Source organism: Schistocerca cancellata, chromosome 6 (assembly GCF_023864275.1).
Source record: "Schistocerca cancellata isolate TAMUIC-IGC-003103 chromosome 6, iqSchCanc2.1, whole genome shotgun sequence".
In the NCBI taxonomy this organism is placed as follows: domain Eukaryota; kingdom Metazoa; phylum Arthropoda; class Insecta; order Orthoptera; family Acrididae; genus Schistocerca; species Schistocerca cancellata.
Window position 1 is genome coordinate 70752296 of NC_064631.1, and position 15065 is coordinate 70767360.

The 15065-nt window shown below is 41.8% G+C and overlaps 1 protein-coding gene across 2 annotated transcripts in view; it reads right to left on the reverse strand.

Moving 5' to 3' along the window:
- The window catches only part of LOC126191087 (UDP-glucosyltransferase 2-like), a 113493-nt gene that overhangs the window by 58238 nt on the left and 40190 nt on the right, over positions 1-15065 (reverse strand). Inside the window, exon 1 of one of the 2 annotated variants that reach the window (XM_049931812.1) lies at positions 9552-9609. The exons of the other annotated variant lie outside the window; for it this stretch is intronic. Within the exon in view, the coding sequence (XP_049787769.1) occupies positions 9552-9557 (6 nt within the window). The 5' untranslated portion in view covers positions 9558-9609. Of the gene's footprint in view, positions 1-9551; positions 9610-15065 lie in introns of those variants that run through there. 2 annotated transcript variants of the gene reach the window in all.

Below are 15065 nucleotides of genomic sequence, written 5' to 3' on the forward strand. Positions count from 1 at the left end.
CACATAGCCAAAGATTCTGTTATACAACTAGACGTTTTGCAGCAGTAGCCGAAAACAACAGAAGACTTCATAACACTTCTTACATTCAGTAAATATTCGTATTTTTTTAATTACACTCTTTTCAATCATACAATATATAAATGGCTAGATAAGGCTGCTTTCTAACTAAATAAACTGTAAATAAATACATTTATTTTACCCTATAGCTATGAAATAAACAGAAGTTTTTCCCAGTTCTATGACGTTCATCTGAGGCACTTCACTCTTGCAATGATTCATGATACGCTCTGCCTGGAATCTCGAAACCATCAGCTTGAGAAATGGAAAATAAATGCTCCTTAAGTATTTACGATTTTCCTTTTCATTAAATAATACACTTCTTACTAGTAACTACAGTACCTCTTCGTAATACAAACGCCTGATACATCACAAAGTTTGTTGCTGACAAACTTCCCTCTGTCCACAGACAGTAACTAATAGTATAACCTATGTAATGTGTCTTCATAACTTAAGATTTCATTCATATACTCGATAATTCTCGTATGGTTATTACAGTTCTGTTGTAATTTAATATCTCCAGTAACAGTCTAACCTTCTTGACACCTACAGTGTTCATAGCTCAAATCTTCATCCGAGTATTCATTATAGATTTATGTTTATGAAAGTTACGTTTACAGTCATCATACATGCTTGTTGGCTCAGTACTTACTTACTATGTTGGCCACACAAACCAGAGTCTGGTTTAATCTTCACCATTCAGACTCCTCCATCTCCTTTGGTCCATGTATTCTTCTCCAGATAGTCCCATTGAGATCATATACTCACTGGTCCTGTTAACCCATCTCAAATGCATCTCTGACTGCCACTCATGCAATCATTTCTAGGGTTTTGAGTATGCATTTTTCATTCAGAAGACAGTGGATATGTGTATTATGTTAACTATGAATACCATAAAGTAAGCAATGAATTATTGGTTTGTTGGCTCTGTTGCCTTTGTTGCCTTCTTCAAACACCTGCCTGGTGTCTGCCTGCTTAGCTGGGTGGTAACGTGCTCGCATCCCATGCAAGTGTGCCCAGGTTCGATTCCCAGCTGGGTTGGAGATTTTCTTCGGTCGTGGACTGGATGTTGCGTTGTCCTCATCATCCTTTCATCCTCATCACTGTCCTGCAAATCGTCCAATGTGGCGTCGAATGAAATAAGACTTGCACTTTGCGACCGAACTTCCCTGTATAGCGGAATTTCAGCCAACGATGCCACACTCTCATTTCCATTTATTTACCTGCCTGGTGATCTGGATTTCTCCATACATTATGTGTCCATATTAATTCAGTCTAATATACGCAATAGGACTCAAATCTTAATTTTAAGTGATATTGGGAACTTATCTAAGATTTCAAAATTATTTTTGTATTCAAAATCTCATTCAGCAGCTTGAACTCTTCGTAATAATTCTGATTTTCTTTACTTCAGTCCACTGTGTAGGAAACCTTCCTTCAATCTACTTTAAAAAAGCAGCAATATGTCTTTCGCCCACTGGATCATATGTAATCAACTTATGTAATGTTAAACCACTTTATATCATCATATCTCTCTTACCCATAGGTTATTTTGTTTAAATACATTAGGTTCTAATTAACTTGACTCATCAAATATATGTTCCCCTAGTTCAGTCAGTAAGACATTTATTTAATGAATTTATAGGTTGTAATGGATAATGACTTAGGCAGTAACCTCATGTTCAGTGGACATTCCTTTTGACTTAAGCTAAACAATGTTCACTGAATTGACACTCTTTATAAGGTAGATGTATGGGTAAATGAAGTTCACAAGGGGTCAGGTATGGGATCATGAAAATAGCAGGTCTAGATGTCTAAGATATTCTGTGTAGGATTTCTTAAGCAGTAATAGAATGAGGCACATCAAACACAAACCATATATGTTAGGAGCTCTGTTCATTTATAATACTGTTGGATCATGTGCTGTAAAGGACATGTGGATGGACATGGCCAAACTGATATACAATATTAATTTCCAATATCAGAACTGAATAAAAACTGACTGTGCATTTGTATATTAGATAGACTCAAAAATTTGATATATATTCATTTAGCAACAGTATTGAGGCCTACATGCAGTTTGGTGGATATGTGCTGTGATCACAATGTGTTGTTCAAACTCAGCCTCCATGCTGCCAATATTACCAAGAAGGCTGCCCCATTGCCCCCCCCCCCCCCCATCCAACCACAGATATCCATGTAGGAAGACAATGCGATACTGTCTTTGCTAGATGCGCCAACCATAACAAGAGAAGTTGAAGGGATGAGCTGAACCACACCACATCCCAGGCCAAGATGAAAGGAGCAGCACCCACAGCTTCGCAAGTGCATGTAGAGGTTGAACTCGCCACGCCTCCATTCACCCACTAAAATTCTAAAGTCTCCCTAAAATCGGTCAACTGACAGTGCAGACCTGGCAGGAAAGTCGCCAGTGTGGCACACTGCTGATGCCGAGTCCTTCTGACACTACTGAAGTCTTTGGCTCTGGTGAGAATAGGGGCCTAATGTTAAATACCTTAAAGGCACAATTGTCTGCAAATGATATGAATCTGTTTTAATGTTCTTCCCAGTATGTGGAACCTAAAGTTCTAAATGTCTAAGAGATTCTGTCACTTCTAAAGCGTATATATTATGCACAGTTGATAATTATTTGTCCTTCAACAAAGTAAAATTGGCACACTGTAAATTAAACTCCTTATTGTCAGCTGATTCGAAGCTGTGAGTGATGAGCAGGGTAAACGCTGTAACATAGTGCCTATATATTCTTCCACCAAAACACACAATGCGCCGTATTTTTCCTGCCCATCTTTAATCTTTTTTAATGACTTCAACTCACTATCAACTGGAGGAAGAGTCTGGTCTGGAGCAATACAAATAATTTATTTCAGTCGATCAGGAATATGAGTGCATGACTAATGGTACTTAACGTAATTACATATTTCTTGCATGGTGTCATACAATGTATCTTTCTAGATCATATTTTTACAGACATCAACACATAACAGATACCCCACTTGTAGCTTCAGCTGGTCGCTCAGCAGTATTCTTTTATGCACTTTCTTATCGATAGTTATTTAAATGAGGAGTAATATTACGTACTAATGTTAGTCTTAGGCGTTACCGTTACAACATGCAAAATGGTTTACAGAATACCTTCTGAGGGCAATTCTCCACAAATATAAAACCTTGGAACTGTTGTTACGTCACAAGAAATCGGCTACGCAGAGCACTGAAATGGTACAAACTTATGAACATTCTGATGATATTCACAAAAAATAACAGCAACCATGCAGTAAAGATACTTCAGTTTAATTTAATCAAAGAAAACCATTTAATGTGCAGAAAGAAATACAAGAAACAAAATTGTCCATAGCGCTTTCAGTTATCTTATTGGAGTTTACGAACTGAAGATTTTAATGCATCTCAAACGGAAGATTTTTTATGAGCGAGTCTTGCCTGTTTTGCCTTCCAGCAGTGATACACAGAAATTTTGGGGTTTAAACCCTTAAAAACTAATGGTTTTTAACGAGCAGTGGTGATTTCCCATTGAACTAGTAGAAGCGTGAAAACAGATGTACAGATCAAATACGAGATTGAAGGGCAGGATGACGTAGTTACTATAATGAAAAGGAAAATTTATGTCGGACGACACGTCGCCAGGCGCACTTGCTCAAGAATCTGTGTACTGACTAAAATCATACACCTTACTGGCTCTTTCCCTTTGAATGCCGCGATTCAAATCGTTTCTGTAGGTACGTTCGTGTTGTATTTCGTAGACAGGCCCTCTAAAATAAACATTGACTTCAGCAGTGTATCTTCAACATCCTTTATACCGATATACACACATAAAAAAAGTTTTGCATGACCCCAGTTCCGAGAACTCCTGAAGATAGACGTTGCCTGTGGATGTTGTATCACAGACGCAGTACGTTTGACTATTCAGATATGTCACTAAACCCGCTCAGAGTTCCAAACAACCATGCATGAGCAGCGCCTATTAGACGGAGTGGTCCGACAGTCGATCAATTTTAGTCATTCCACCAGGAAGGATGTACACCGCTCGTATTGTAGGTAGTTCAACCATGTCTAGACGGCCAATACCGCGGCTCGATCGCGTCCGCATTGTTACTTTGTGCCAGGAAGGGCTCTCATGAAGAGAAGTGTCCAGGTATTTGCGAGTGAACCAAAGCGAGGTTTTTCCGACATAGAGGAGGTACAGAGAGACAGGAGCTGTCGATGACATGCATCACTCAAGCCATCCAAGGGCTACTACTGCAGTGGATAACAACTACCTACGGATTATGGCTCGGAGGAACCCTGGCAACAACGCCACCATGTTGAATAATGCTCTTTTTGCAGCCACAGAACGTCGTGTTAGGACTCAGACTGTGCGCAATAGGTTGCATGATGCGCAGCTTCACTCCCGACGTCCATGGCGAGGTCTATCTTTGCAACCACGACACCTTGCAGCGCGGTATAGATGGGCCCAACACATGCCGAATGGACTGCTAAGGGTTGTCATCATGTTCTCTTCACCGATGAGTGTAGCATATGCTTTCCACGAGACAATTGTCGGAGACGTGTTTGGAGGCGACCCGGCCAGGCTGAACACCTTATACAAACTGTCCAGCGATTGCAGCAAGGTGGAGGTTCTCTGCTGTTTTAGGGTGGCATTATCTGGGGCCGACGTACGCCGCTAGTGGTCAGGGAAGGCGCCGTAACGGTTGTACGATACGTGAATGGCATCCTCCGACCGATAGTGCAACCATATCGGCAGCATATTGGCGAGGCATTCGTCTTCATGGACGACAATTCGCGCCCCCATCGTGCACAACTTGTGAATGACTTCCTTCAGGATAACGACATCACTCGACTAGAGTGGCCAGCACGAACTCCAGACATGAACCCTATCGAACATGCCTGTGATAGATTGAAAATGGCTGTTTATGAACGAGATGACCCACCAAGCACTCTGAGGGTTCTACGCTGAATCGAAGTTGAGGAGTGGGACATTCAGGACCAACAGTGCCTTGATGAACTTGTGGATAGTATGCCACGTCGAATACAGGCATGCATCAATGCAAGAGGATGTGCTACTTGGTATTAGAGGTACCAGTGTGTACAGCAATCTGGACCACCACCACCTCTGTAGTCCTCGATCTATGGTAGTACAAAATGCAATGTGTTGTTTTCATGAGCAATTAAAAGGGCGGAAATGATGCTTATGTTGATCTCTATTCAAATTTTCTGTACAGGTTCTGGTACTAGAGAGAGCCATGGAGGCCAAAGTCTGTATGGGGAGACACAAATTGGAATATATACAACAAATAAACGAGGACTATTGTGTACCAATCTTACTTCGAGAGGAAGAGGTTGGCACAGGAGAAGCAGTCATCAAAACAGTCAGTAGACTGATGACCCAGAAACAAAAAACATTGGGTTTCGAGTTTTTAAGGTCAGGTTATTTGTTTCAAAACAGCTAGCACTTTATCTAGTTAAATGTCTGTTCGACTAAGAGTGTTCGTCCACGACTGTTTTGTAAGAAAATGCACGACTTGCAAGTTTCGATGTAAGTTGTAGGTAGAGGACCCCTGCCTCTCAGATATTTTGGAGATACGTATCTAGGGTCCTGCAGAATACTTCCTTGAGGTACTGAGATACGAGGGTTGTCCAGAAAGTAAGTCCCGATCGGTCGCGAAATAGAAACCACAGTGAAAACCAGAAACGTTTTATTTGCAACAGTTAGGTATACCTTCCACCTACTTCTCCACATAGTTGCCGCTTCAACTTCGAGTGTTGTCGTAGTGTTGTATCAACTTCCCAGTATCCTCGTCATAGAAAGCAGCCGCCTGTGCTTTCGGCCAGTTATCTGCACTTGTCAGCAGCTCGTTGTCTGTGGAAAAATTTTGTCTTCATAGCCAGCCGTTCTTGCGAGCAGAGATGTGACTCAGGGGTAGCCAATTACGGACTGTATTGTGGATGATCAAGCACTTCTCATCGGGAACGCTGCAAGAGCGTCTTCATTGCCCCTGCAGTGTGCGGCCGAGAATTGGCGTGAAGAAGGAACTGCTCGACAGTTGTGTTATGTGGGCTGCATGACACAGGCGAAATCTCAAACCAGGCCCTCATACTTGGCGGGAGACGCTAATCCCTACGCATCTTTACGTGCTCACTGTTGACTCAAAACTGAAAAGAGCGACGCGAACCGATCGACGGCGATACTAGAGACACTGCCCAACACATCTGCGCAAAGCTTTAGCGAATTTTCCATTTCGCGACCAATCGAACCTTACATTCCGGAAGTAATTTGTATCCGTCATCTGTCACCCTGTACACCTATCTATGTTGTCAGGACTTACCACAGTTAATACTGAGAGAACTGTTCGTAAACTACCCCGTGTTCAATAAAAGTATGTTGCAAATGAATTACACCAGTCAAAACGTAAGTGTTCCTGAATTTCTGCATACAAATTTAAAGAATTATCTCAGAGTCCAACAGCATCACTATATTGTCTATATTATGTGTTTTGTGATTTCTGATATATACAGGGTGTTTCAAAAATGACCGGTATGTTTGAAACGGCAATAAAAACTAAACGAGCAGCGATAGAAATACACCGTTTGTTGCAATATGCTTGGGACAACAGTACATTTTCAGGCGGACAAACTTTCGAAATTACAGTAGTTACAATTTTCAACAACAGATGGCGCTGCAAGTGATGTGAAAGATATAGAAGACAACGCAGTCTGTGGGTGCGCCATTCTGTACGTCGTCTTTCTGCTGTAAGCGTGTGCTGTTCACAACGTGCAAGTGTGCTGTGGACAACATGGTTTATTCCTTAGAACAGAGGATTTTTCTGGTGTTGGAATTCCACCGTCTAGAACACAGTGTTGTTGCAACAAGACGAAGTTTTCAACGGAGGTTTAATGTAACCAAAGTACCGAAAAGCGATACAATAAAGGATCTGTTTGAAAAATTTCAACGGACTGGGAACGTGACGGATGAACGTGCTGGAAAGGTAGGGCGACCGCGTACGGCAACCACAGAGGGCAACGCGCAGCTAGTGCAGCAGGTGATTCGACAGCGGCCTCGGGTTTCCGTTCGCCGTGTTGCAGCTGCGGTCCAAATGACGCCAACGTCCACGTATCGTCTCATGCGCCAGAGTTTACACCTCTATCCATACAAAATTCAAACGCGGCAACCCCTCAGCGCCGCTACCATTGCTGCACGAGAGACATTCGCTAACGATATAGTGCACAGGATTGATGACGGCGATATGCATGTGGGCAGCATTTGGTTTACTGACGAAGCTTATTTTTACCTGGACGGCTTCGTCAATAAACAGAACTGGCGCATATGGGGAACCGAAAAGCCCCATGTTGCAGTCCCATCGTCCCTGCATCCTCAAAAAGTACTGGTCTGGGCCGCCATTTCTTCCAAAGGAATCATTGGCTCATTTTTCAGATCCGAAACGATTACTGCATCTCGCTATCTGGACATTCTTCGTGAATTTGTGGCGGTACAAACTGCCTTAGACGACACTGCGAACACCTCGTGGTTTATGCAAGATGGTGCCCGGCCACATCGCACGGCCGACGTCTTTAATTCCCTGAATGAATATTTCGATGATCGTGTGATTGCTTTGGGCTATCCGAAACATACAGGAGGCGGCGTGGATTGTCCTCCCTATTCGCCAGACATGAACCCCTGTGACTTCTTTCTGTGGGAATACTTGAAAGACCAGGTGTACCGCTAGAATCCAGAAACAATTGAACAGCTGAAGCAGTACATCTCATCTGCATGTGAAGCCATTCCGCCAGACACGTTGTCAAAGGTTTCGGGTAATTTCATTCAGAGACTACGCCATAGTATTGCTACGCATGGTGGATATGCGGAAAATATCGTACTATAGAGTTTCCCAGACCGCAGCGCCATCTGTAATTGACAATTGTAACTACTGTAATTTCGAAAGTTTGTCTGCCTGAAAATGTACTGTTGTCCCAAGCAGATTGCAACAAACGGTGTATTTCTATCGCTGCTCGCTTAGTTTTTATTACCGTTTCAAATATACCGGCCATTTTTGAAACACCCTCTATGTGCGTTTTTGTGTGGCGAAACGACTAAATAAATACCTTAAAACTGGGAAATTGTGTGACATTTTTGGCAGTTTTTGCACTATAACCTTATAGAAATACATACCGTGACATTCAGTTTCCGTATATATCGAATTTTATAACGTTTGTCGTATAATTTTGATAGCAATAAAATTTCTGCGTGCAGTGGGGTATTCGGAATATAAAATGGTAATAGTCACGAAGCTATCTCCCCAGTTGGGAACAACGTTGTGTCATGAAGTCTAATGCTGGGAACCTAGATTTAAATTTATCTCTCGCAAAGATGTAACAGACCTAGTGTTTCTTAATGACGCACAGCTTTACCATTTTACTGATTTACCCAGTTTTATGAGTTTTGTTTCACATGTACACAGAAAAACATCTGTCACAAAGTTTGTTCCGTGATTTTTTGTTTTCAAACTTTCTTAAAATACAAAGAACTGGGTGATTATTCTTATTGAAGCAAAATAAGAATGAAAAAAAAATTAAACTTCATTAAGCAATACAATTACGCAAAACTGTCACACACTTATTTAAGTATCTGTTCAGTTGACTCACATTGATAGTGTAACACAATATGCTCTAAGTAAGATAAATAAATCAGATTATTAGATCCCTACTTAGATCCTTACAAGTTTAGAGGTACGTGAAAAAAAGTCGTGACATTCAATACTGTATTCTGAACAACTGGTTGTTATATGTAGAAACAAAGTTATAGGATGAAACAATACTTTCTCTTTCTTACAAAACGTTCCAAAAACCTACGAAATAAACTGATACTCTTCCCAGTGGCCGAAGAAGATTTTAGGAAAAGTTAGCTCTTATACAGAATGATCTGAACGTATAACTTCATTCAGTCAGCTCTCAAGGTTACTGGAAGCAGAAGAAAATTTCTAAGAAATCCATCCAAACAAAGTTTTCCACCTAAAAACAAAAGGGCTTTCTGGCTATCTCAAGTAACTTCCATCATTAATGGTGAAACTATGCAATAACGCACTGCAGCTGCGTTATCAGTTGCATGTTAAACCGAGTTACATAGTTCAAGAATCAAAAACCTGCAGCACACTGTTTTCACAAACTATAATACCTCAGTCACAAAGTTGACCAGCTGTACGACATATTAGAATAGTGCAATGATGGTCATGAATGATGTGTCTATTCCAGGGTACTTTATACAGAATAACATGCTTTAGACTTTCAGGAATGGCACTACGCAGAAATAGTGCATTCGATTCGCCTGGAGACAACTGTAAGGAAAATCATGTAAATACCGAAGCGGAATATAAACATCACTGGGAATGATTTCAGTCTGCCACTATAACTGGTGAGATTTTAAATACTCATAGGCCAAAAGCAAATAAACTGTTTGTAAGAGTTACCTTCATGCTTGTAGCGCAGTATTTTCCGCCTGCTGAATTTGAAGGTGATGCGTCAGTCCATTACTGGCCACGAATGCGTTTGTGGACGAGTTTTTAGTTCACAGGTTCTCTATCTCTCACAGATTACCAACACTCCCGTGCCCATATCACTTGCTCGACTCAAATAGGCTATATGTTTTTGCCTCTACAGTGCAAAACGTCCTTCGGGTGAAGACTGCTAGGGGGGGGGGCATCCATTCCCCTTTCCAGATAGTAAGCTTGTTAGAACAGCACATGTGAGTGTTCCCACGTACCCGCCAAGTTGTCTAACCTCAAGCAATAACGTTATGCGCATCACTGAAACGTCAATTTTCCATGACTACGAAAGTCTGTTCTACTGTTCTTTCTCATTTTACTTGACTACAAGACACATCGTGCATTTAAGACCTTCCGCGGGTGTCCGCGATGTGAATGTGTGTCAAAAAGCACTTGTCAGAAAGTACTGCCTTCTAGCAATATCGAACGCTTTTTAAAAACCATTGTGTGCAACGTGTATTTTCAAATTCTATTCTCGGTGCTTTTTCATTACGTGTTGCATCTCTTATACAGCGACTAAACTTGAGCGGCATTTGTGGAATAAATTTTGCATTTATCAAAGAGAGCACGGCATTAGCCGAGCGGTTTAAAGCGCTGCAGTCATGGAATGTGAGGTTGGTCCCGTCGGAGGTTCGAGTTCTCCCTCGGGCATGGGTGTGTGTCTTTGTCCTTAGGATAATTTAGGTGTAAGCCTAGGGACTGATGACCTTAACAGTTAAGTCCCATAAGATTTCACACACATTTGAACATTATTTTCATCAAAGAGATCTTCTACCTTCTTCTATTCGCGCTGCAATTTTACGGGGTGTATCATAATCAACAGCGAATCTACATATATATATATATATATTCCACGAACCACCATACGGTACATGTCGGAGGGTATCTTGCACCAGTGCTATTCATATCCTTAACCTGTTCCACTCGCAAGTGGAGCGACTGAAAAACGACCCTCTATATGCTTCCATACGACCTCTGATCTAAACTCTCTCAATAGCGTTTTGTAAAAAAAACGTTTTCTTCTTCTCTCTGAGGATTCCAGTTTGAGTTCACGAAGCTTTTCCTTAACACTCGTGTTTATCGAACTCACCGGTAATCAGTCTAGCTTCTAACTCTTCCTTTAAACCAACCTGGAAGGGATTCCAAGAACTCCAGCAGTACTCAAGGACGGGTCGCATATATGCTTTGTGCGCTGTCTCATTTGGATATGAACCACACTGTGAATAAATTTTTTCTGGGTTTGCGACCGCATTGTCAATATGTAAAACTACCGACGGTTCGATCACTGTTACAAGTGACCTTCTTCAGGGTGTTTTTGTTTACTGACTGTGACAATGGCCGCGGAAACCTACGTTTATTACGAACCATATCCTCAATAAACCGAAATCGACCGTTCGCCTTCCGTATGCGCTCGATCCATTTCGTCCCGGTTCGCAACGTTACGCCTAATATTTAATAGATGTACTGTACCAAGCAGCACACCCATGACACTGTAAACGAACTTCACAGGATTGGTTTTCTTTCTCGCCTGCATTTATAATTTAGAACAAGCTGCCATTCATCACACCAAACAGAAATTCTGTGCAAGTTATCGTGTATGCTCCGACAGCTACTTCAAGACCACCCTGTTACGTACACCACAGCATCATCAGCAAACAGTCGCTTACTGCTGCTAGACCCGTCTGTCAGATCGTTGATGTGTGAAGGGAAGGAGAGTGGTCCTATCACGCTTCACTGAGTCACTCTTGGTTTAGCTTTGTCTCCGATGAACACTCGGATTCCAGGACAATGTAATACATTCTGGTGCCTAAAAGTGTTCGAGACATACAGTATATGTGACAATCTATTCCATACGCTCGGACTTTCCTTATGTCTGCAGTTTGCCACTTCGTCAAACTTTTTGGGAAATCTAGGAATATGGAATCTGCTTGTTGCCCATAATATATGGTTCGCAGGACATCGTGCGAGAAAACAGCAAACTGCGTTCTGCGTGAGCGGTGATTTCTAAAGCCGATCCCATTTATAGACAGAAGCTTTTGTGTCTCAAGAAAATGTAATACATTCAAACCTAGAATATACACAAGAATTCTGCAGCAAGTCGATCTTAAAATTATTAGTTTGCAATTTGATGATTCTGTTGTGTTACTGCGAAAGTATACTTAATACTAGCGAACGCTTACCCGTGGATGTGGCCCCATTAACATGCTGTTTGCGAAACAGTTACAAAAGTATGGTTACAGGCCCGAGTGTCTTAAGTGTTAATTTTTGTCCTTCTTACTATAAACGTATTTGATCTGTAAACTTCTGAGTTAATCCGTATCCAAGTGGACTCAGTTTAGGCGTAAACCTCAAGCTGCGCATGAGTCATCGTGTCAACAAGTTCCTCACTGAATGTTTAGTTAGAAGTAGAAGGTGATCGTCTTTTGGAACATATATTCTTACAATAAAACTTCACGGACGACCTTCGGTTTCTTGTAGGAGGATGTTATGGTTACGGAATGTTGGGGAATGCGGTACCTGTGTGACAGGGCATCATCGGCGTATTCATCTACGACTTCAGTATTGTGTAAGACACATAGTTCGAGCAGGGCCTGTATCTTGACTTCCAAGGTCACATGAACTCGACCTACTGTTTTTTTTTCTTTCTGGGATCATCTTGAAAGTGAAATGTACAGCAATACAGTTGATACAGTTCAAGAACTACAGAAGAGACTCGTGCAGTCTAGTCGAGCTTTACGAGCGTTGTTTGAAACAATTCGTAGGAAGGAAGGAAGGGAGGAAGGAAGATTCGATTTAACGTCCCGTCGATATTGAGGTCATTAGAGACAGAGCGCAATGTCGAATTGTGTCAAGTATGTGGAGGAAATCGGCCATGCCGTATCAAAGGAACTATCCCGGCATTTGACTTGAACGATTTAGGAAAATCACGGAAAACCGAAATCAGGATGGCCGGACGCGGGTTTGAACCGTCGTCCTCCAGAATGCGAGTCCAGTGTCCTACCGACTGCGCAACGTCGCACAGTTCCTTTTACAAATGCGGAGCAAAACATAACATATAACGTCGTGGAATAGTAGTGTGTTTCTTGTTATGGGTATAATCGGAACTTGAGGCCAGTGAGCTGGGACTTAATTGGAAAACATTTGTGTAAAGTAGGGTGGTATGTGATATGAAACTCAGAGGTCCGCCGTTACCTCGCAAACGGTTTGTCTGCTGATGTTTGTCCACTCGAACACTTTCCTTCCATTATCGCGTACTTACACTTCTGTGAATTCCATTGTTAATTATGATACCCTCCGTACAGCTGTACGTTATTTTTAGTACTCTCAGTCAGTCTAACATTTTGCTCTTGTTCATGGGTTAATACCCAGTTATTTGCCTGCGTCATCCACCAAGCAGATACCGTTGCAGCCACAAAGTTAAGACAGCTGAAACGTACATTAGTGTCTGCAGGGCGTGTTGCTCAAGCGTATCTTGATGCCTCACTCACGCTGTTTCTTATGTTTCTCTAATTTTGTGAACTTTCGAGATAGTGTCACACCTGACATCAACTGTCACCAAAGTAGTATCTGTGATTAGTACCTACACTGCTATACTGATGCATTTGTTGTCAAAATGTACTAAATGACCGAGAAATAACTTTTCCTTCTTCTACAAAGAATTTGGAGGTAATTCTGAACCATCCCTTGGAGTGGACTGAAAATGTAACTGCAGTCTGCAAGAAGGTGACAGCATCGCTTCAGTCACAACAAAAATATAACAAAAACATTTCGCACTTAAAAAGAAGCTAGTAGAGACACTGTTACTCCCCATACTTGACTATGGCCTTGCTATTGACCAAGAACTTTCATATGACAGCTAACGCAGGCTGGAATATCCGATGAATGCTTCTGAACGATACATTTGCGACGTGTTCTTTTACGACCGTATCTCTCCAGTCGAAGAACAACTACCGTAACTATGTGCGAATAAGCGTAGAGACTATCACATTCGCCGGCCGCGGTGGCCGAGCGGTTCTAGGCATTTCAGTCCGGAACCGCGCGACTGCTACGGTCGCAGGTTCGAATCCGGCCTCGGGCGTGGGTGTGTGTGGTGTCCTTAGGTTAGTTAGGTATTTAAACTTAACTAACCTAAGGACTGATGACCTCAGGTGTTAAGTCCCATAGTGCTCAGAGCCATTTGGACCATTTGAACTATCACATTCCATTTTTGCGCTATCGTCCTCACAATCACTATATTCTCTTATTTACCTTTAGTTCTTACACTACTATCTGAACAGCGGGAAAAATACTATTTCGGAACAAAGTAAAATACTCTCTCTACCACCACATATTCGCCAAATCGCTGTCTGTATCAGGAACTCGGCAGTGGGACAATCTTCCTCAAAATATCAAAGAAATTAAATTCTTTACAAATTTTAAGACACAGCTGTAGGTCCACCTTCTATCACAATAGGCATATCTCCTAAACCCTGTGCAGCTTATTCTCTCTACCCCTTGTCGCAGATTTCTCTATTTACATTATTTTCTAAAAGCTATTCTTGATGTGTTGGCAGATGTGCCAACACCTTGTAGTTAGAGGAGGCCGAAATGCACGCTATAATCTAACGCAGACTGGCGTGAGGTCTGGAACAGGATACGTAATGAATGCTATAAAGAAAAGTACGTAGCTGCTGGAATACTTAACTATAATCCATCATTTGTATACAGCATTCTTGATGATACAAGTGAGACTCTCTCTATAAATGGTTAATGGCGCCTTGCTAGGTCGTAGCCATGGACTTAGCTGAAGGCTATTCTTACTGTCTCTCGGCTAATGAGAGAAAGGCTTCGTCAGTGTAGTCGCTAACAAAGTCGTCGTACAACTGGGGCGTGTGCTAGTACGTCTCTCTAGACCTGCCGTGTGGTGGCGCTCGGTCTGCAATTACTGACAGTGGCGACACGCGGGTCCGACATGTACTAATGGACCGCGGCCGATTTAAAGCTACCACCTAGCAAGTGTGGTGTCTGGCGGTGACACCACAATTCTCACTGTCATTTCCATCTTCTCCACTTCCTATATATCTTCCGTTTCTGATAGTACTAAATATGGGTTTAAATGTGCTAATCTGATCTATTATTATTATTATTACTGTCAGTTGGTAGTATGCGGTGTCTCTAATCAGAGGGACTGAAAGTCCTGATCTGGTCAGGCATTCACAGCATTAGTGACAGTACGTGTGTCATATGATGGGAATCTCTTATCGACTCACCTAATATGCACGCCTGGTAAGTGTGTGACTATTCACCACATTTACTCGCGACGGTAATGTATATTTACCATATAACTCATACGCCATTGTAAAGTATATGAATTGCCGAGACTACATAAAGAGACCAAACATTTGAATGACCGGACGGACAGTTCATAATGTTACAAAAAAAGTAATTAAATAAAAATAA